This window comes from Calidris pugnax, unplaced genomic scaffold (assembly GCF_001431845.1).
Source record: "Calidris pugnax isolate Ruff unplaced genomic scaffold, ASM143184v1 scaffold14, whole genome shotgun sequence".
Lineage (NCBI taxonomy): Eukaryota > Metazoa > Chordata > Aves > Charadriiformes > Scolopacidae > Calidris > Calidris pugnax.
This window is the reverse complement of record NW_015090793.1, coordinates 1,890,297-1,912,044: the sequence shown is the minus strand read 5'-3', so window position 1 is coordinate 1,912,044 and position 21,748 is coordinate 1,890,297. Positions and strand designations below refer to the sequence as shown.

Genomic DNA, 21,748 nt, shown 5'->3' with positions numbered 1-21,748 from the left:
GTTAATATTCTCTCAAAATACTGCACCAAAACCTTTTCATTCTTAATAGAAAAGATATAGCACATGAAGTGCTACACATATGTAGCATTCATTATGTGCCATAAAGGTGTAAAGCACGAGGAGCCCTACTGTAGCAATATCTCACAGGGATACTTCCAGAGTCAGGAATACCCAGCACGTCTAGCCAAGACAGTGGTTAGCTGTAGCCAACACTGGAGGGAGACATCTTGGCACTGAGGGCAGGCAAGGTGTCAGTTTGGTGTTCACTGCTGTTGCCCATTATTTGCTTTTAGTTTAAATTTTTGTTCAGTGTGGTAGTGATGCATCAAAATTTCTACAAACATAAGTTAAAAAAATGCCTGGGTGACTGAATCAGACATGGCCAAGATGACTGCTTCCTCAAGGTGGTGATGCTTTAACTCTTTGCACCCCACCCCTGCCTGTCCCTGAACACAACTAATCTGTCTTGATGATGGTTAGTGGCTGGTCATATCCCCCATCAGAACTGGATTCCCTGCTTGGTACCACGCAAAACAAAGATGAAACTCTCAACCCAAACAATTTGGTAAATTTTTGGTGCTCTAGAGCTCAACAAACTGTATCCCCACCCATCTGCTTTATTTCCAATCAAAAGGTGTAAGAAGAAAGACTTAATGGGACTTTGAGTCTAACTGTGGCAATTAGACTTGCTTATTTCCTCCTTGTGGAACAAATACAGAGTATAGCCCTGTGTTCCTCACACTTTGGAGTGGTTTTATGCAGAGAAACTTCTGAGAAGGAATGGAAGGATTTGGACTGTGAAGACAAAAAAGGACTCACACTGTCACCTCAAAGTTCAGCATCCCCCTTGGTATCGGTAACCTGGAGTGTGACAGAAAGTATAAACAGAAAACTGTGGGGTAGCTTGAACTTTACGTATCTGTAGCATGAGAAGGCATATGTTTTGGTTTACCTCTCTGACCAAAATAATGAGTTTTCACTGGTAAGTAGGTGGTAGACAGGTGAAAGCTAACAGTGTTGGTCATATCAGCTCGTTTTCTGGATCACCTCGCCTAGCAGCCCCCAAAAGACTCTGTTCTCTTGGTTTGACACTGAGTAAAAATGTTCATGGCACCCACAATCTCTCATGCTTTAGCCAGAAAAACAAAGTCATTTCCCCAAGCTCACACTTTATCTTCTGTAGCTTTATCTTCTGTAAAATCCCTTATTTAAGCTTTACAGGAGCTCATACACATCAGTAAAAGTGCACATACCACAAAATCAGGGCAATTTTTTGGCAGTAATATGTAGGTCCTGCAGTGTGTCCATGTCTTTTCAAAAATAATGGGTTATATGAATGTGCATCTTATACGCCACTTTGAAAACTTCCCCCGTTATTTCTCTGCCATCATTTTAACATCAATTGCAGGCAATGATTGTAGAAATATTGATAACTGAGCATGATTTCTGGGACAATAAGCCGCTTGGCTTGTCATCCGGCTGCCACTGTGGGGAATAAGAATTGAGTTTGATACATGGACACTTAATAATTTTCTGCCTGCATTTTTAAAGGTTTCTCTTATAAATTGGTTCTTGCTGTCTTCTATTTTTGTAAAAATTGAAGAAGCTGGCAGTATTTTACAATTGTAAATGAGTGTTACTCTTTCTCTTGCGTCGCCATTATTCTGCTTACTAGTTCTCATCTGCCAGGCTTTCATTCAACAACATTTTTTAGTGAAAAAGTAAAATAAAGAAGAAAGAAGTGAGCAGAGCATCCTGATCAGGTTATTTTTAACTGAATAAGCGTATATGGGAAGAGTATTTTTACTTTTCAAAACAAAATAGCCACCAAATACATCAGAAAGGAGTGACATTTCCTGCATTTGCTTTCTTTTTAAAAAAGCTAACAAAAATAAGCTGATGAGTTGACCAGAAGTTCAGGAAATTTGCTAATTTTACACGTCCATCCATAAAGAAGAAAAAACTAACCTTTGCTCAGTGTAAATCTCAAGGAAACACGCTAACAAAAAAGAACAAGTATGGTACTCCTGGATTGTCCAATCCTGTTGGTGGGAGCTACAGATCCCATCCCGCCCGTTTGTGCTCAGGTTTGCTTCCCAAGGAAAGCAGGGTGAGGAGATGGCATATGATTAGGATACATGGACAGAGGTAAGTCCCTGGCCAAGTTCTGCAAAAATCCTATTGCTATTTGACGAGAAGTGCTCTGACTTCATAGCTATATATATGAGAACTAATTGATATACTAATCCCGTCTAAGGTTAGGTTATCTGGTAAACTGAACGTCTGCCAAACTGTCAAACTCTTCATCCACTCCCCATTCCCAGGAGGGTTCTCAGGACAAATAGAGTAAATAGAGCCCTGCATGGGAATGTACTTTCTGTATTTGAGTCATCGGTTACATTTGCACCAGAAGGTAAAATGGTGCAGGGATTGATGCCTGGAAGCAAAGTGGCACAGACTGGCTTGCATCGTTGTGGTGAAGCTCCCTCATCTTCCAACCAGAGTTGCTGCATTCCAGCTGCCTGTTAGGCAGCCTTTGGTCTATGCTAACCTCTGAAACATGAAGAGAATTGCTTCAGAGAGCCATTTTGGCCTGGGAAAAATTGTGCCAGAGACCATGCTAACAACTGAGCAGTACGGAAAATTGCCTATATTCTGACTTTAAAAATTAGGCAGAAAACAACAATAAAGGTGAAAAATGCAGAATTGGAAAAAAAAAAAAAAAGGAGAGTTAAACATCTCAAAAATGAGGGAGGATTAAAACAACAATAAAGGTGAAAAATGCAGAATAGGAAAAAAAAAAAGGAGAGTTAAACATCTGAAAAATGAGGGAGGATCCCAAAGAATGCCAACTGTGGAGATTTAATTAATTAAACTAATTAGATTGCTAATTAAAACTATCTCAAAAGACAGTTGCATGTAGCTAATGTTATTTTTTATTAAAAAAACCTCTACACCTAACAGAGGAGCAGCAACAGGGGCAGAGCTAAATAGTTGGCTCTTCTCTTTAGCTTGTGCACAGAGCAATCTCAGTAGCATCTTCGCGAAAACAGAAATCACTGAGAAGTGTGTGAATTTGCTAAGCATTTTCAAGTAAACAAGGCAGGCACAATCTTGCTTTGCACCAGAGGAGGCTCGGGGCAGCCCAGGGCAGAATTTAGGACAAACTGAAGCAGACTCAAGACTCATCACTCAGGGACGTCAGTGCTGAGTCACACAACTCCAAACAGAAAATTGGCTTCCGTAATCTCAGATGATTTCCCCCTGCTCCAGAGTCTGTGGACTAACGTGTGCAGAGCAGCTTTAAATGGAACACAATGCTACTGTGTGTTTGTGTAACGGTGGCTGTGCGTGTTGGGAGACCTGGATCCAAGTAGTCACCTTATCGTATCACTAGCAAGAGAGGATAATGTTCACACTTCTAACTTGCTTTTTATTGTCCTCCTTCCCAGGTGGCTAGGTATATGTGGTTCAAATGCTGTTGTGCCACAAGTGGTGTTTGGTGCTGTATGAGATGCCCTTGATTGTTTGACACAGAGAGAGCAGGCAGAGGCAACAGCAGACCACAGTTGACCTGTGCCTGTTGGACTGGCAGCTACACATTTAGTTTTGCAGAAATGAACTGAGGCTACAACTGTGGAATGGATTTTATGCTGGCTAACCATAGACAGTGGAAAGATTAGTTCAGGCTTTCTCTACAGGACAGATAGAGACACTAACATAGAATAATTAGTTCCAGTCTAAGTTATCTAATCTCGGGAGGTACAAGTCTCTCCTTAGTGAGCACTAAAGGAGCTTAATCTAAATAAATGGTTTTTAAATTTATTAAAGGAATATAGTTTTGTTGCATCTCTAAAAAAATAGAGATACCTCTCCTCTCTGAACCACAGGTTCAAGTCCCCTCCTGTCTAACAGCTGTATGAACCCACCACATGCTGCACTGCTAAGGCAGAGCCAATTTGCTTCTGGATTAGAGCTAATTTACACCCACACTGTTCAGGCGTGCAGAAATTGAATAGTCCCATCAGCCTGGTACATAGCACACACCGATAAACACTGCCAAGAGCTGGGTAATGAAGTCACCAAGGAGCACAGGGGTGCAATTGCCTGCTCATCCATGCAGTCGTGCCTATAGCATATTCAGGCACTGGGTCTGCCAGCAATAGCTTTTCTGCATGACTTGGGCTATACCTTGAAAAAACCTTTGTCATCTAATTCCTATTTATTTCAGAAACCTTTGAAAATCTTGCATACATCCTTTGGGTAGGAGTTGTTCTGCATCTAACCAATATTTACCTCAGTCTGTCTTTGACCCCAAACACGTACTCTTGGTTCTGACTCTTTCAGGAGAAACAGTCATAAACTCAGGTCTGTTTTCCTAACACACTGTGACCTATGTGTTTTGATAGCTCAGTAGATTGCCATGTAATCATTCAAATACCTCTGGTTTAACTCCATTTAAATTTAAATGGCTAAGACACAGACTAAAAGTTATGTCTTATTACAGCTGAATATGGAAAATAAAATTTTGGAGGAAGCATCCCCACGTAGCACAGATGTCTTCTTGTACCACTGACTCTCATGACATTTACTCCCACCCCTTCCAAAAATCATTGGGGAAATATGCTCACACCATGGGTAATTGATTCAGGTTGATAGTTCCTACTGAGTAATTATGCTCAGTAAATGCCTGTGAATATAATTTTCTATCAACCAGCAGTTTATAATCAAGCATAATGGGTTCAGGTGCACATAAGGTGTGAGTGACATGTGAAATACTAGTATGTGGAAGTCAAGTGACAAATTATTCTGGATGCTGTAGCATGTTGACCTGCAATGTCTTGAAATCTAATATTTACCCTGGGAATTGATAAAGCAAAATAAGAGTGAAGACATGAAGTAAATAAATGAAAACAGCAAATAATGCACAGCTATTTAAGAAAATGAAACCAAAACAATCAATTAACACTAATGCTAAAGCCATGTTCACACTAGAAAAATAGGTGTCTCTTAGTAGTGGGTTGTTGTCTGTCCAAGACCAGGTGCATCCTAAACAATATCTGCCTTGTTCATCCACATTGTAAATCATGAAATAGTTTTTCTGTAGATCCACATGTACAAGCAACAGGAAAGCAGTTGTGAAATCTCCCAATAATGTATTGGGAAATTGTTGGACCACAGGGAGAGAATTTTTTCTCTAGTTAGACAGAATCCAGTCTAATAACTACAGGCAATTACCCATGAATAAAGATATTTCTCAACAGTGTGAGACAATACTCATTCTCAGGAAAGACCTAACCTGCCTTGGGTGTGTATCCTGAAGGATGCTGGCTCACCCTTTTGTAAAGTTCCTAGCAGATAGATAGATTGCAGCAGCTGTGAAAGATTCTCTTATTTTACTCTTCTGGTGAAAGTTGCAAGGTAAAGTGATCCTTTGGGTCAAGTCCAAATGAAATATATGGGGAGAAGGACAATTCTTTGTCCCCATCTAGAGTTAGACCGACTTTACTGCAAAGATATTCTCAACCACTGCCATCTTCCCTGAGACCCTGGACCTCAGGGCACGATGATTTTACAGAGGAGTTGGAGTGAAGAGGCCTGTTAACAGACAGCAGATCACAGCAACAAGCGTGTTTTTGCTAACAGACTGAGAATTAAAGACCAATAAGGACCTGGTGCCTGTGAAATGCCTGCTGCCTTTGCAGTGATGGTGATGCACATGGCTGCAGCTCGGTGGCAGTGAACTGGTGTGCCTGATTGCTCAACAAAGCAGGACTGGACAGAAAGATAGCCAGCTATCAACAAAACATGGCCATTCAGTCCCATCTCATTTCTTCTCTCTTATTTTCTTGCCTCTCCCCTGCTGCTGAGAAGAGGATCCTGGTTCAGAGGTGAGTGAGGAAAATATTAGCTCTGACAACCTATTTGCGTTGCAGCATCGATTTCCTTAATGTGGCATCTCTAATTGAAACTGCAGCTCCATGGGAGCCGTACAGTCAATAATTTAAGAATTAAGGTATGTGGAAAGCCAGTCTAGCTGTGCTTGATTGCTGAGACCTGACAATAATTCCCAGACTGGAATAAGCATCTGGCAGGAGGCTGGTTCAGCTCTACCCTTCTCCTGTTCTCACAGCCACAGGCTTCCAGGAATCAGAATCTGTGAGTTTCCAAGGAGCAACTTTGGCCTGCACTGACCTCTCTCCTGGCTCATCTCTCTCCACCTAGTCCTCATGCAAGATTTCACTGCTTTCTTTGTAATTTTGGCATTGTACTATCTGCAGTCTTTTAAAAATCTCTCTCCTTCATAACTGAAGCTAATTTAGAGTCCATTGTCCTAAAGGTAAAGTTTAGATAATTTTCTTCCTAATGTATTTGCACTTATCAGTACAGAATTTCAGCTGCCATTTTTTTTATTTCCCTGCAACTCAAAACCATGACTCTTTGCAGTCAGATTTTGTTTTGACTACTGTGGTATCAGAAGTGGACTTTGTCACCTCACCAGTCACCTCCCTTTCCAACTTATTTATGAATATATTCAACAGATGCTCAAAGTTTCATAATGACTGGCACTAATTGTGTTACATCATTACTGGCTTATTTCTGCATTGCTTCAGCAACTGGCCACAAAACTTTCCTAAAACTGGATGAAGAGTTCAGTCTTCATCACTCATTCTTAATTAATTGGAGACTTGTAACAAGTGAGATTTTATGCTAGTTTAGGACATGAAGAGAGAAGAAGAGAAATCATAAAGGTAATCCCTTACGTACACTGAACAGTCAGGACCTGTCATGCAGCCTCCATTTATCATAGATACGATTTGTCCCATGTAACCTATTAAAATAAATATATGTTATATGGTGCTCAGAATCATACAGCTCCAAAGTCTGAAATGTGCAAATTAAGATTTTTCTTTTCTGTGCCTGCGAATTTACTTTTGATTAGTCTTTATGAGGTGTATTTGTGTTCAGTTTTCTGTAGATGGAAAAGAATTGCTGGACTGCAGTGCTGAGGATCTGCATCAGTTATTGTGATCCTTCTAGGACCATGTTTCAGCACAGAGAGTGCTCTGACATATGCATCCCCACCCAAACTTTCATTCCCAAATGATGTCCATTTGGATGTCCACTGGATGTCCTTTTGGGAGTGTAGCCACTGCACAGATATGGTTACTTGCTTGGGAAAGCTGGCCATTTTTCCTGGAAGATTTTGAAAATAAGGTTCCAGATACTAGTTAGCCTTTTTATTTTTGTATATTTTTTTTTTCCTCCATTAAGCTGTGAAGGGAACACATTATTGAAACAATGGCTTTTTTATGCCCACTCTTCGCAAAAGAAGTGAATTTGAAGGTATGCTTACAGAAAAATAAACAGCTTGGACCTGCTACGCTCAAATCTTTGGGGAGCTCCGCTCACGAAGAAGAGGGTCACATTTGACCTGGTAATTCTAAGCCAGTAATAATGAGCAGGAATCAAAGGAATCAAAGGCAGAAGTGAAAGGGCTTGTGTGACCAAGTAGCAGTTATTACTGCCCAAAACCAAGCTAGGTTCAATCACGTTCAGAAAGGTATCTTTCTAATTAGGTGAGATTGCAGGAGCAGACATACCCATTACAAAAGGGACAAGAAAGAGATGAGTGAAGAGCATTGGAACCACTTGAAATGCTCAGGAAGAGATGAATTTAAACTGAATTGAGGTCAGCAGAAGTGACAAGAAAAGAAAAGTTGTGCTGTATCTTCATCCAAAAAGCATTCAGATATTATGGAGATTATGATAATATAAATATCTCCAGAGACACTAAGTGACATAAAATACTTATTAAGAAAAGTGCATTCATTGAGGTATACTGCAAATCATTATGAATATTCAATTCCAATCAAACTGAAATGAAAGAGAGCACTCAGGGGCTCTGGATTTGAATCTGAAAAGACAATTGAAAGGGAAGAAAAGCAACTACAAAGAAAGAGATGATAAACTTCATCGTACAAAAAATGTAGCGAATATTAAATAATCTTTTCAGCAATGATATGGAAAAAATCAGACAACATGATTTTGAGCATCTTAATATATTTAAAATACGCTCCCTCAGCTTTTGCTGTGTCTTTCGGGAACAAGGAGCTGTCTATTTGCCTAGAGCTGTTCAGTACCTTTTAGGAAAGAAGTAGGTATGGCCAAACAGTAGGAATCACAGTAGGAAAAGAGAGGGAAATGTGCAGCATCCATCTGACTGCTTCAATTTGTGGCAGAATTTTTTTAGCATAGTTGCATTGAACAAAGAGAAGAGAAATAAGGTGCACCAGTAGCTTAGGAAAGGAACAAGCCTGTTCAGATCAGTGTGGACCAGGCAGCTGAATATCAGAGCAAGGCTACTGCAGGACATTAGAAAAACCACCAGTTTCAAAGTCATTAAGTTTTTAAAAATTTTCACAAGAATTTTTAAAAATATGGATATTTTGTTCATCTCTCCTTCCCATTTATTAAATTAGCTCTGCAGAATTCTAACCCATCTTCACATACCTTGTATATACAAAATATATATATTCTGCTCAGTAAAATGTGGCGACACAATTTTGGTTTCTTTAGCAGGCTGATAATTTTGATGACAAGTTTGTGAGGCATCTAACTGAGGGATTATTCAGCCTGAGGAGCAGATGTTTCCTGTGTTTTCTCCTCTGTTCTTTGTTTGCTCACCTCTATAATCTTAAAGACATCTATCAGGGAGAGGAAGAGGCTCAGGAACCATGAAGGATGAGAAATGAGATTCCACTACAAGCAAATATTGAATCTTATTTCTTCATTTTTGGCTATTTCAGGTTTTGGACACTCATAAACAGATGTAGGTGTACGTGAAGATCTGCTTAGTGATAACAGCACAAAAATAGCAAACTAATATGTGCTCAGCTTTTTAATAAAGCTACAAACAAACAGTGTGATTTTATCTTTACAATCTTTCTTTCTCTGCCAAAGAACTTGAAAATATAGCTTACAGTTTCTAAATAAGATCAGCTTCTCAAAAAAATTCTGGCAAGTCTATAGGAATACACATTCAGATACTGCAGAACATTTGGTGCTGCATTTCTAGATAAAATAAAGCATCTATCCATAGAAACAGATTTAAAAACAGAAAAAAAAATCATTTGTCAGCAAAAGGATCCAAACAACTCCCTGAAAACAACTTCAGATCATATTCTCCAGATAAGACCCAGTATATGGACCATTTTTAGACCACAGTTTATTTATTTATGTGTTCAAAAATAAGTAAGAGATTTCTCTGATGCCTTTAAGAAGAGCAGAAAACACTTCTTGCACCACATTCAAACTGGGAATGTAAAAAGATTTTCTTATTTTATTTTACTTTGGATCTGGACAGTGGGTGCCCCTCTCTTAAAGGTACTGCAAGATAGTGGACAATGTGGACAGATGGCATACACATGTGTAATGCCAAAAGACACACATGTATTTTAATTTGTAGCTCACATTCAGTGAAATATAGATTTAAATTAGAATAAAGCCTCCCACCTAGTGACACTTCAGTCACTCTGGTACCTGAAGCACTGGCAAAAACAAAATCAAGACATCTTTGTTTGCTAGAGTTACTGTCTAGCTTTTATACAGAGAAACTGGGAATGGTTGGTCTTCCCTCCATTCCTCCTCATGTCCCCAGTGAATTCTGAATAGTATCAACACAAGACACTGTGTGATCAGGAGCGTGTAAGTAAAGTTATACCAATCTAATTTTTGTTACCCACTGCTGGTAACCATTGACTTCACACTTATTTTTCCATGAAGCCCTGTACAGTTAAATCCAATGTATAAACAAAACAAGGAATATCACACCTCAAAGTCCTCCTTTCCTAATTCCTATTTTAACAAAGCACATTTCCTCTATTATTCTGCAGTGTACATTTGAGCTCTCTGACTGTATACAATATCCTATTTCTTTTTAATTCCTCAAATTTTTCATCCCATCTCATAACTGTTCAAACCAGAGATGTCAGCTACGTAGTTAAAGTATAGCCCAACCAAATAAATTCCATTCAAGGACAATTTGAGCCTTTCTGAGAAGGTATGTTGCCTGGTAAAGTCATCTGGAAAAACATGAGCCTTTTTAACTGAGCTTACTCATTTGAAAGCTTGGCTTAGCTAAAACAGACTTTGTCTTCCTCATGCATTCACCTTGCTTAAAACGTTCCTATAAATACTGGCTTCCAATTACTTAACTGCAGAAAGCAATAGAAAAGTGAAAATGTGCACATTCTGTTTTTACCGGTATTAACTTAAACTATTAAGTTATTTCGTTTAGTCTCTTGAATTATTTTTTAATTACTGTCTGCCTAGTAAGCCTTTTCTCTACCCCATCCCAACCCCACCCCTTAACTGCAGCCTTAGTGTTCCTGATAGTCTCCCAGGTTCCTTGGAAAGAAAAGAAATATGTCATGTTTCAAGATTTGTAGTATCCCTTGCAGGATGAAAGATATATAGTGAAAGAGAGATATAGCATGGAAGTCTCAGCAGGACATTCAATAAAAACAGGTTCTATTTTTCATATTTTATGAGTATTGGATTGCAAGATGTTGTGGAACTGGGGTGGTTAGTACCACACTCAACCTGCACATCACTATGTCAATTTATGCTGCTCAATTAAAAACATCAAAATTTTTCTTAGAATCCTTTTAGCTTGCAGATTCTTACTTTTTCCCTTGAAAGATGGGCTAACTTTTTTGATTCACGCTTGCTTAGGATTTATGTAGTGTCCTGTGCCACTGAATTAAACTGAGCAGAAGGCTTAAATCACAATAAAATATATTTTTTTGTAGCTGAATATAATGAATATTTAAGAAAGTATGCAGATATTTTCAAGCAGCTAGACTACATAAGCAATTCTGACTATGTAGAGGAACGTGGAAGAATATCAAAACATCTAGCTGTATTAATCTGAGACTGATTTAAGGCCCTGCTTGGGACTGACACCTCACCTAATGATACAGCCACATATTATTGGATATAGTGTTTGTGGGAACAAACACTTCCAGCAGCTGCAGCTGTTCCAAAGAACTTGATTGGCCATGTGGCTTTGGAAATCCATGCAAGTACAGCCTCAACCTGTACATACACCCTTGAGGGCATAGAAATGTCTAGGAAAACCCACCATGAATTACTCTGGTGCATACTGTGTAGCTCCTCACTGGCACAAGGACACCTGTGTCTGATAGTCCTCTTATTTTGTTCCTATTAACTTGAATTAACTTTGCACTTCAAAAATTGGACCTCTGTTTCCCCCTTTATTAACATTTTTGTCTTTGAAAAGTATTACAGAAGTCTCTCCATGTCCTTCTTCAGCTCTAATACAATTTAAAAAAGAAATTATTGTGATCTGCCTTAAGACAATGCAGGATCTGTTGTAAGTCTGTACCAAATATTGTTCTTTTACCTTGTGAAAGCCAATCAAGCAACGACAGAAACACATGCCGTTCTGAATGAAGTGCATGTGTTTTATCTTTTACTTCTATTTTACTTGTGTTCCATTTAAACTTCTCCTTGATCTCTCCTCAGCCTCTCAGAGTCCTTCATGGCTTGTCATGTTACTGTGATTGTTCAATATGAAAAGAATGGAAACAAAAATTCCTGTGCACTGCTAAAATAGATTGAAGAATAACACAGTAAAATCATGTCAAAAGAAGTTGCCAATGCTAGTGAACACACACAATGAGATTTTGAAAGTGTTTTAACAAAATCTGGTATTTAATTTTACCTTTCAAAAAATGCTGTATGTTGGCTTTCCTTGCTATATGATTCTGGATTAAGTGAGAAGGTCATATCTGGACATGGACTAGTTGTATGAACAACTTCTTGAAACCACATTAAATTGATCTATCACTGTAAATTTTTTTCCAAACTTGTTATTACAATCTTAATCACTTTGATAAAACTCTTACAAATTTCAGTTCACTGATACCAGAACTGATTCAGATAAGTCCACCAAGACTCTTCTGAAAACCTTTTATGAGCTGTCTCAAACTGGCTTTCCTTGTTTATGGCTCTTACATAAACATATAGCCCTCTTGTGCTAGAGATCATGCAAAAGGACATGAAGAATCTGTAGGACCTTTCCTTTCTTTGTAAGACCTTGCTGTAGTTTCTGTGAGCAGTCAGTACTGGGCATAGACATGTTCCACAGATTGTAACAGGAAAATGGGGTTATCCAACACATAATTTCATTCATGACACCATGTCAACAGCGCAGAGTTGGAAATCCCATTGCCAGTTTTAATTACAGAAAACAGTAATTATCTGCATTGTAAATATTACGTAGATAGTCACAACTTTTTCATTAATTTCTAACATTTCATGACAAAATTAGAAAGGCTTGCAGATATAATTAGGCCAAATGAAACTACTCAACATACTTGGATGAAATGCAATAATTTGACCAAAGACACAAACAACTCCCCTGTCATGAGATCTATCTGTTAGCACAAAAAGGTCTACAGAGGCTGCAATTCAAAACAGTAAACTATGTGAAATGCAATTTATTAATTGGACCAGGAAGATTCCTTGGGATTCAGAAGTGTTTCTACGGATTTTGGCTGATGCTTAGACTATAAAACACTTACTTCATGTCTGATATAGTTAATATTTAGCTCTGTTGAAATAACAAATGTTGAAACTAACTTTTTTATGGTGGTGAAGAAAGAATAGAGTTTCCAAGCCAAAACACTGCAGTTCATAACATTAAAATTTCATGAGTTATCACTTCCCTTGGTTTTTGCAATTTGTGAAAAAGCAGTCCCTTGTATTGTATTCCCATTGCTTATTTGCTAACAGTTTCTCTGGAGAGTTTCAGTGACATTTACCATATCGGCCCAACATCCTTTTACCACAAACACTTCTGCTTGCTTTCGGAGATGGAAGAACTACAAAACCATTACACCAGACACTGCAAGAGGAAGAAATAAATGGAAATCCAGCCTTTTAGCCCCTGCTGCTGTGATCATTAATCACTTTTCCTAACACTAGAAGGAAAAAAAAAAAAAAAAGGATTGTTCTCAAATTAATTTCAGTAGTGAATGTTAAACAGGGATTAAGAAATGCACTTACTTCTCTCTGTTGAATATGATGAATTCTTTCCTAACAGTTTCCAAGCACTGCTGCAGGTGTACGTTCTTTAAAAAACAGCATGAATAAGTTGGTTAAAAAAGATGAAAATCATAGACAAAATCACAACAGAAACAATGTTGAACAAAACAAGCCTCTGAATGAACACTATCAAAAGTCATTTTGAAGACTCTTCAAAAGTGGGCAGTGATAGAAAAATCAATCCTTCTTTCTTTTGGAAAAAATTCCTCATAAAGAAATCCTTAAGGATTTTTACATCTGATAGCTCTAGGAAGAATAGTTTGCATGAGCATTCCAAATAATTAGAAGTACAATAGAGTTTACAAAACCTCACTGAAATGAAAATTCATCTGGAAAATCATTATTTCTTAATCTTCTCGGAAGCTTAGACTGTTTATACAATGGGTCTTTCTGTGTGGGACAAATTAATCAAGACTGCAAGAGACAGCTTTAAAACATTTATAAATAACGAGCTTTTCACTGCATATTTTTCATTTTTTGGTACTAGCAGCAGATAAATACTCCTTATGACTGCCTGTCCATGTGTGGGAAGTGTATTTGCCAACTGGCAACACTTTTTCATACTTTAAATGAGCATCTGTGAGAATCTTAAAAATGATTACAACTTAAACATGCTGTTACTATTTGCCTGAAATAAATGGTTGCTTTTCATCCTGCTTCGGAGGTGGTTTAAGTTATATGTAAGATAGCATAGAGGTCAAGTCTATTTTCAGGTGATAAAACTGAACTTAACTAAATTTATCCATTATAGAATGTAAATTAAATACCACTGACTGCAACCACAGTCCCCAGCTTACCAGTGGGCAGGTTTCCTTAGCTCCATCTTTGGATTTGTTTTTGGCAAGTCGCTTTTTCTTTTTGTGGAGAGGCTTGGACTCCAAAATCATTTCTTCAAGTTCAAATGTAGGATCACAGTTCAGTCTTCCTTTCTGGTACAAAAGGACTCAAAGTTACTCTTTGAAGCATCACTGTGTTTTCAGTTTGTCTGGCAAGTGTTAATAGCATGAATAATGATCCAGCTTCCCAACTACACCTGTAAAATGAAAACTGTCTTTTTAGGCCTGCCTGGAGTGATGCTTGAAGTTTAAGTAAGGAAGGTAAGATATAAATCATGTTAAGAGTTAGATCTGCTTCCTCCTTATGTACAGAGGTACTCCTTGAGTGACTACAATTATGTTGTCCCATTGAGAAAGAGGGATCTAGCCCAGGACCTTAATCAGAGTATCAGTTATTGCCGTTGAACATAAATGGCAACTGTAATAGTGCAGGAGGGATGGGAAGTACCTCTAAGACCTTACTTGTTAAATCTCATTTTCTGAAGAGTAACAGGTGGATTCAGTTACCTGTCTCCCATCCATGATAATGAAGCAAGGAGCCAGCTGTTTTCAATTAACTGTGTTTATATCAAAAACCGAGGTCTCTTATGTTTTCTCATACCTACTACTTAAATATTCTGGATTCCCTATTTTTATGCTAATTTTTATTGCTTGAACTAAACCTTAAGATTCTTTGTTGTATCAGGAAGACCTTTTTTAAGCAGAATGGATGGAAATACTTTTTCTATGTGGTTGTTTCCTTCCTTGATTTTTTTTCAGATTCTTCCTTTATTCTTTTCAGGTTCTTGATTTTTTCATATCTTTTCAGCATAAAAGTTTACAGGAGCATAGTTTATACCTTGAAGGTTTTTTCCCATTCTGTTCATTATTTGGGATGAACTGTTCCTCTCATTTAAGGATAAGAGCTAAGATGGCCAGAAGATCTATGGTTCAGCTGAACCTGATACATTTTTTTAAAATCACTACTTGGCATCCTAATTACTGGATCACTGTTGTGTTACTCCTGTAATCAGAATAACATGGGTTCTTTTCTTCTCGTTTTCTCAAAGCATTTAAAAAAAAAACAACTTGCAAATAATTTGAATTGTGTGGTGGAAGATCTTAAAAGCAACCTGTTTTCCTCTGGGACTTCAGTCACACCATTGTCACCATCAAGATAGAAGGACTAAGACAAGTTATACATAAATGTCAGATACCATTTAGTAACCAAAGACACTAAGCAGTAAAACCACATCAGAAACCACTTGTATAACTTGTGGTGTCTTACAATAAAACATTTGATTTAGAGATCACTCTATCATTTTAATTCCTAGCAAAGTCTATATAATCAAAATATGATATTAGGCTCTCTAGATGCCTTTTTCTGCATAGTATCCTGTTAGCTTTAGTAGAATTTATATGTTTTTCGTTAATGGAGGTTTATATCTTATTTATATTTACTTATAAATTTATTTATGTTTGATCAATATCAGTTTCTTTCCTGAGCATGTACGGTTTTAAGATTTGTTTGAGCACTTTAAAAATACATCAGTTTAATTCTGAAGCTTTAAAAATGAAAGCAAATTACATTTAAATTATTTCTTGCTTCCTTTATCAAATATTAACAATAGAAAAAAACTACTAACAATTTATGACTACAAGCTGAATATAAAGAAGCTAGCTAAGCCATAAAGAAACAAATGTACTAGTTAAGTAAGAATGATTTTTATGGAATCAAACTACACAGGGAGAAATTAAACAATGAGACCTTCCTATCACAGGCTTCCCATGCACCCTCTTGCCTGCAGAAGGCAGACAAGTTCCCGACAGTGACAGCAAACTGTCAAAAAATTTATAAAACTCTCCCAGATCACAGTGTATGTTGGCCTCAACTCATCTTGTAGAACCATGCCATCATGAAGAATGAGGTTCATGGTCCACAAGGCCAGGAAGGAGCTTTGTTCTGCCATGCTTTGCTTGGGGTAGCGACCTGGTCTTTCCCCAAGGTCTCTGAGGGAGGCCCTCTTTGCCCACCCACAGCTTTCTTCTCCTGCAGGATGCTGTTTCCAAGAAAGGCTCTGGTGAGGTGCCAAGCAGCACAGCAAACACTGCCAGCACTGTCTTGGCACCCTACCTTTGGGGTGCCCCATTAGACAATGACCTCTCGCTCTCATCTTCTGGTGAACTGGATCCTGTTCCCACCAGATTTAGCAAGAACTCTAATGTGCCCCTGGACGAAGACAGCGTCTAGCTATTCCCCCTTCCTCATCTTTATTCACAGTTGCATGAAAATACCTATAAACAATGCCTAGAATGCTAAAAACTTATTGTTTGGAGAAGAATTATGCTGCAATATGACTGAACATAGCATCATAGAATCATTCAGGTTGGAAAAGACCTTTAAGCTCACCGAGTTCAACCGCAAACCTAACACTGCCAAGTCCACAAAGTGGACAAGCAACAAAGAAACTGGAGAAGCATGTCAATACCACAGTCATTGCTTTTTATTCATGGCCCTCAAAGCCATTTAACCTACAAATGATCAAAAGGGAAATATGCAGAAAATACCAAAAAAATGGAACCAGAGAAAAAAAGAAAGGACCAGATTCCTTCATATAATTGGAATGTTCTAGTGTAGGAAACTGTCACAAAGGAAGTAGGTCAGTCTTTTGAAAAAGTATTTTTTAAGTGAAAAAGGAACGGCACACTGGGATGTTAAAAAGTCTTGCAAATGTTATTCAAATGGCTGACTTTCAGAGCAGCAATGGTCTTCTTGGTATTCTTTGGCTCAGAGTTAACTCTGACAATCATTTGCTCTAACAGTTGAAATGCAAAGCCTAGAAAATATTTTTTATTTGAAAAGGAACAAAAAGTGAACTGAGGTTAATTAGTTTTTGTTGTGGGCCAAATTTTCCCTTAGCTGTGACTGAGTAAATGAAAACAGAATCCAAAAGAAAGCTTCTGTGAGAAGTAAATCACTGAAGAGCAATAAACACAAGCACAAACAAGTAAAGCAGCAGTGATAGTTGGAGTTGGAATTTGCAAAAACGGTTCACCTGGAATATCGACTTACGTTAGGAACAAAGCCTGGGGTCACAGCTTTTTCTAGAACAGCATCCCAGTTGACATCAGCCAGGTATGGAGAGCTTTGGATGTCTGCAAGGCTTGAAAGACGGCATTCTGGGTCCTTAGTGAGGAGCTGTGATCAAGCACAAGGCATTTTCTAAGGGACTGGATGCCAAATAAGAGTGAATGTATCATACACATAAATTGTATCATACACAATCTTGAGTAAGAAAATGGCTGGAGAATCCTCTAAAAGCTCCTAGAAGTCCCAATCTAGAAAAATAAAAGTAATAACTCATAGGATATGAATATAATTTAATTGCCACCAGGTGGCTGTTGCAGGAATGAAGTGCATAAATGTATTAGCAACAAAAGTCTGTTTACAAATACACAGGAGTCCAAGTGACATGAAACACCACAGTTCAATGCCACCTAACAATTCATATTTCATCTCTAATTTATTGGAAGATATAGTTACACTGAGCATCCTGGCAGCAATTAAAATTAACCACATCATTGCTCCATCTATCAAAAACAGAATGCTCATTGCTGCAAAGGAAATGGATCTTCTGTTGCTCTGTTCACACAGTCGCAAACATTTCCTGCTCAAATATCAGTAGCGATGGTTTGAAACACCTAAAAGAGACAGATGATCTTTGCAGCCAGAAAATTAAACCAAACAAATAACTGGGATTTGAGGAAGAAAGGGAGTTCCCGGGTCATGATGTGTTCGTAGCTGGGTGACATTGACAGTAAAATGGCTCAACTTCTGTTGTTGCAACTATGGCAACATGGGGCAGGGAGAGATACAGCCGTTTTCATTTCTAAGCTCCCTGGCTGGAAACTGTGGCAGAAATTCAGAGGGCAGAGTGGTCCTTCCTTCCCTCTCCCAAATGCTCTACTAGGGCTGGATAGATGGGGCCTGGGCATGGAGTGGGAATCACTGATCCCCAAAGTTTTGCTATCATTAATGACTCAATTTTAAAATAAACAAAAGTATTAGGTATCTATTTCCTTCAGGCCATGAAAAGCTAGAGTCTAAGGCTAAGAATAATCCAGCTTCTCAAGAGAAAACACTGTACCACTCACATTCAGAAAAGTCTAGGGATAAGCACTGCTTTCTTATCCTTGCAATTGTGACTACCTAATTTATGTCCTTGCCTCATGCCTCTGCATTGTTGGAGGGGCTTCTGGAAGAAAAGAGAGGACAGAAGGTGTTTGTGCTTTCTTACCTTTTTCAGTAGTGCTATCATGCCCTTGCACCATGCAGATGAGTAGTGAACTCTTTCTATCTTGAACATGTTGAGTATCTCATCAATGGGGGTGGCTGAATGTATTTCATAAGGCCTCTGGGATAAAGTTAAATCAATATCAAGTCAGCAAGAATGGATAAAAGAGTGTAGACAATTCACGTTTCCCAGAGCTCAGTATTGTTTATGCTGTTATGTTTATGGAAATGTCAAACCCACCAGAATAACTTATAACAATTTTGAGCAATTGTGAGGCTAATCCTTCTTTGCGTGTATGCTTTTCTTTGGTGGTAATGAATGCAATTACTCATAGATGCATTTCCTCTGCAAATTTTTCTCTTATGAAAAGAAGTATCAGTTCAAATGAGATGGCTGAATAATTTCGTTCCTGGGGCGCTCTATGTGAATGTGGATTACTTACTATTTTTTACTTGTAGTACTAGAATATTCTTGTAATCTAAACTGACAAAATGGAAAAGTGGTGGCTGAAGGGAGCTGTCACCCTGATTTTACTGAGTATTACATGCTTACAAAAATCTGTGTAAAAACCACAGTAAAAAAATAGCCTCCAAACCCCAATCCTTCTCCTTTGCCCTTTTTGAAATCTAAAATTATCTCATTACGTGGATCTATGAATTATATGGACTTGTTCTCCTGTGTTTGCAGTGCCTAAATTATTCTATAGTTGAAAAGAAGTCCCAGGCTTGACAGTGCTTTGTTCATGAAGATTATTATGATTTATCTTTTACTAAATGTAGCATTTGGAAATAAAAGTACTACATATAAATTTATATTCTTATTAATTATTGTGCACATATTTTTAAAGACCTGTATTTGTGAAGTAAGTTGTTAGAATGATACTTGTATTTTTAAATGTTTAAAACAAGGATAGAGTGTGGGTTGCTTGTGAATTAAGTTACATCCAGCAGGTGACAAATATGTGATATGATATTGGCAGCCAAATGCCATCACAGCAGCAATAAGTAAATTGATGCATCATAATTCATACACAACATAGAGTTAACTTCTAATCCAATATCCTCAACAGCAAAGGGCAGATAGTCATTACCTTCACTAAGAACTGAATCATCCCTTGACTTTTGCTAATACGCACTGGTACAAGATTATAAATTAAGAATCTTTCAAGGTCTTAGTTATGCAATCTGATAGTGAATTAGAGCCCATCTTCATAAAGGGCCAGAAAATATTCTTATTTTGAGAAGATTCATGAACATATTTAACTTAGAACATATGTCTGAAACTAAATCACAGAATCACAGAATGATATGGGGTTGGAAGGGAGATCATCTAGTCCAACCCCCTTGCCAAAGCAGGTCCACCTGCAGGGTGCACAGGAACATGTCCAGGAGGGTTTTGAATGTCTCCAGAGACGGAGACTCCACCACTTCTCTGGGCAGTCTATTCCAGGGCTCTGCCACCCTCAGAGTAAAGAAGTTCCTCCTCATGTTTAGATGGAACTTCTTATGTTCAAGTTTGCGCCTGTTACCTCTTGTCTTGTCACTGGGCACCACTGAAAAAATCTATACCAAGGCATTGGGATGTTCTAAAGATAAATCCAATGGTTGCTTAAACCCTTTTGCTTTGATTCACATTCAGTTAGTCTGTTGTCATTTAGCTATATCATGTCCATATGAATTCAACAGGACCTAAATGCGTGCTCTGAATACATGAATTTCTAGAATCAGGTTCAAGACTGTCATTTGAAACAGTCTGTTGTGCTTTTACCTACCTGTGGTAATGCTGCCATAGAATAGATATTAAAAATGAGAGGTTAACATTCTGTCTGTTATCAAGAAGTAACCTACTGCTGATTTTAGACTTGATATAACAATGTGACCAATATGATCACTGAGCCAGAATTTACACCGATTGTTGGAAATGGTGGCTTAATTCTAAAAATAGCTAAGGAATAATGTATCTTTGAAAGAAGGAAAAAGTGAGAATAAAATTTTCTATTAAGGATGTTTCTGCACATGCCTTTTTCCTCACTGTAAAAATCCTTAAAACACTACCTTATTTTAAAGATTATTAACATTCTGTAGTCTAACTTGATTTTCTGAGATTTGTGGAGATTTTTAATATTGTTCTTAGTTAATTAGAACTATAAATACTCAAAGAAATGTCCATGATAAGCTTGGTCTTTTGAAGTCCTTCACATCTCTATCTTCCATATTTTTCAACTATTCAGCCTGCCTGAGGGTTGGGCCCCTTCTGTTTTATTTTATGAAAAGGGAAAAAAAAAATTGCATTTGTTCATGATGTTTAACCAAAGTCCATTGTAAACCATTCACATCACAGTGAAAGTCAAAGTCCAAGGATCCCACTTACTACCCCTTTCCTTCACTTTGTCTCTGTTGAGAGTGTGGTATATGGAGTTAGTATAATTGAGCAGTTGCTTGTGGCTTAGGAGCACATTGACATACAGAATCACAGAATCACAGAATTGTCTGGGTTGGAAGGGACCTTTCAGATCATCTAGTCCAACCGTCAGCCTAAGACTGACGAATGCCATGGTTTGCATCATGCAGTTTAGTTTCTTGAACTTAGGGAAAAGACCAATGTTTCATGCAAAGCTTTATAAAATTGAGGTTTCGGTTGTTAGGTCTTTTATTGGCAACTGGCTAAGGAGAGATATGGGACTGCAACGTGTTGAGAAGTGCTAGCGCTACTGGGGATAACCAAAAAAAGGCCCAGACAGATTGAAATAACCCCTGTTTGGTAGCACTCCTTCCACCTTTCCCTTCTGCCTTCCCCCTGCACTAGTGTGCACCATGTTCTGACTGGAGAAAGCCACATCTCCAGGTGGCTCTGTGCAGAGCAACATCTTCTTCTTTCCCCAGGGCTGCACCCAGAGCCCACCCCTCTGCTCTGTGGCAACGGGGCTCTCTCCTCCCTGCTGAAGAACGTGCCGTGGGAGCGTGGAGGAGGAGGAGGGGGATGCCCACCCTCAGGTTTATCTTGCAGCTTTGTACACACAAGCTGCCTCTTTGCAGCCATCTGCATGGGGCTGCTGCAGCAGATGGAGCTTTGGAGCTCAAGGTTGTCGCAGACAGCAACATGCCTCGGGTTAAGTGCATTCCCTCAACCCGCCAGTACTTCTCTTGTCATCACTGCTGTCAGTTTAGGCCTTGTCTAGACTAGCAAAAATTAGAAATACAGTTCAGGGAAAACACACCTTTTCCCAGTCTGTACAAAGGGGTGGGCTGCCAAGCCACCCTCTGGCTTGCTCAGTGGGCAAGAGCTGCTCTTCAGGAGAAACTGAGCAGCTGGCTTGGTTGACTAGACCATGGACAGATGGCAATGTTTTTATTTAAAAAAAAAATTGGTTCAGTCTCAGCTTTGCTTTGTCTGGAGCCAGATAGACTTATTCAGAAAAGACTGTATGGATCCTGGCAAATGGATACCATTCTATATATTTTTTTATTTATTAAAGTGACTGGGTGTCTTTTGTGACTAGTCTTG

At 38.4% G+C, this 21,748-nt stretch overlaps 1 protein-coding gene across 2 annotated transcripts in view; it reads right to left on the bottom strand.

Annotated features, from left to right (window-relative positions):
- Positions 1–21,748, bottom strand: part of STK32B (serine/threonine kinase 32B) — a 168,611-nt gene that overhangs the window by 6,646 nt on the left and 140,217 nt on the right. For both annotated transcript variants that reach the window (XM_014966735.1, XM_014966736.1), the window contains 4 exons: positions 18,248–18,364; positions 17,023–17,148; positions 13,932–14,063; positions 13,096–13,160 (listed from right to left, as the gene is read on the bottom strand). In XM_014966735.1, coding sequence (XP_014822221.1) covers positions 13,096–13,160; positions 13,932–14,063; positions 17,023–17,148; positions 18,248–18,364 — 440 coding nt within the window. The remainder of the gene's footprint in view (positions 1–13,095; positions 13,161–13,931; positions 14,064–17,022; positions 17,149–18,247; positions 18,365–21,748) is intronic.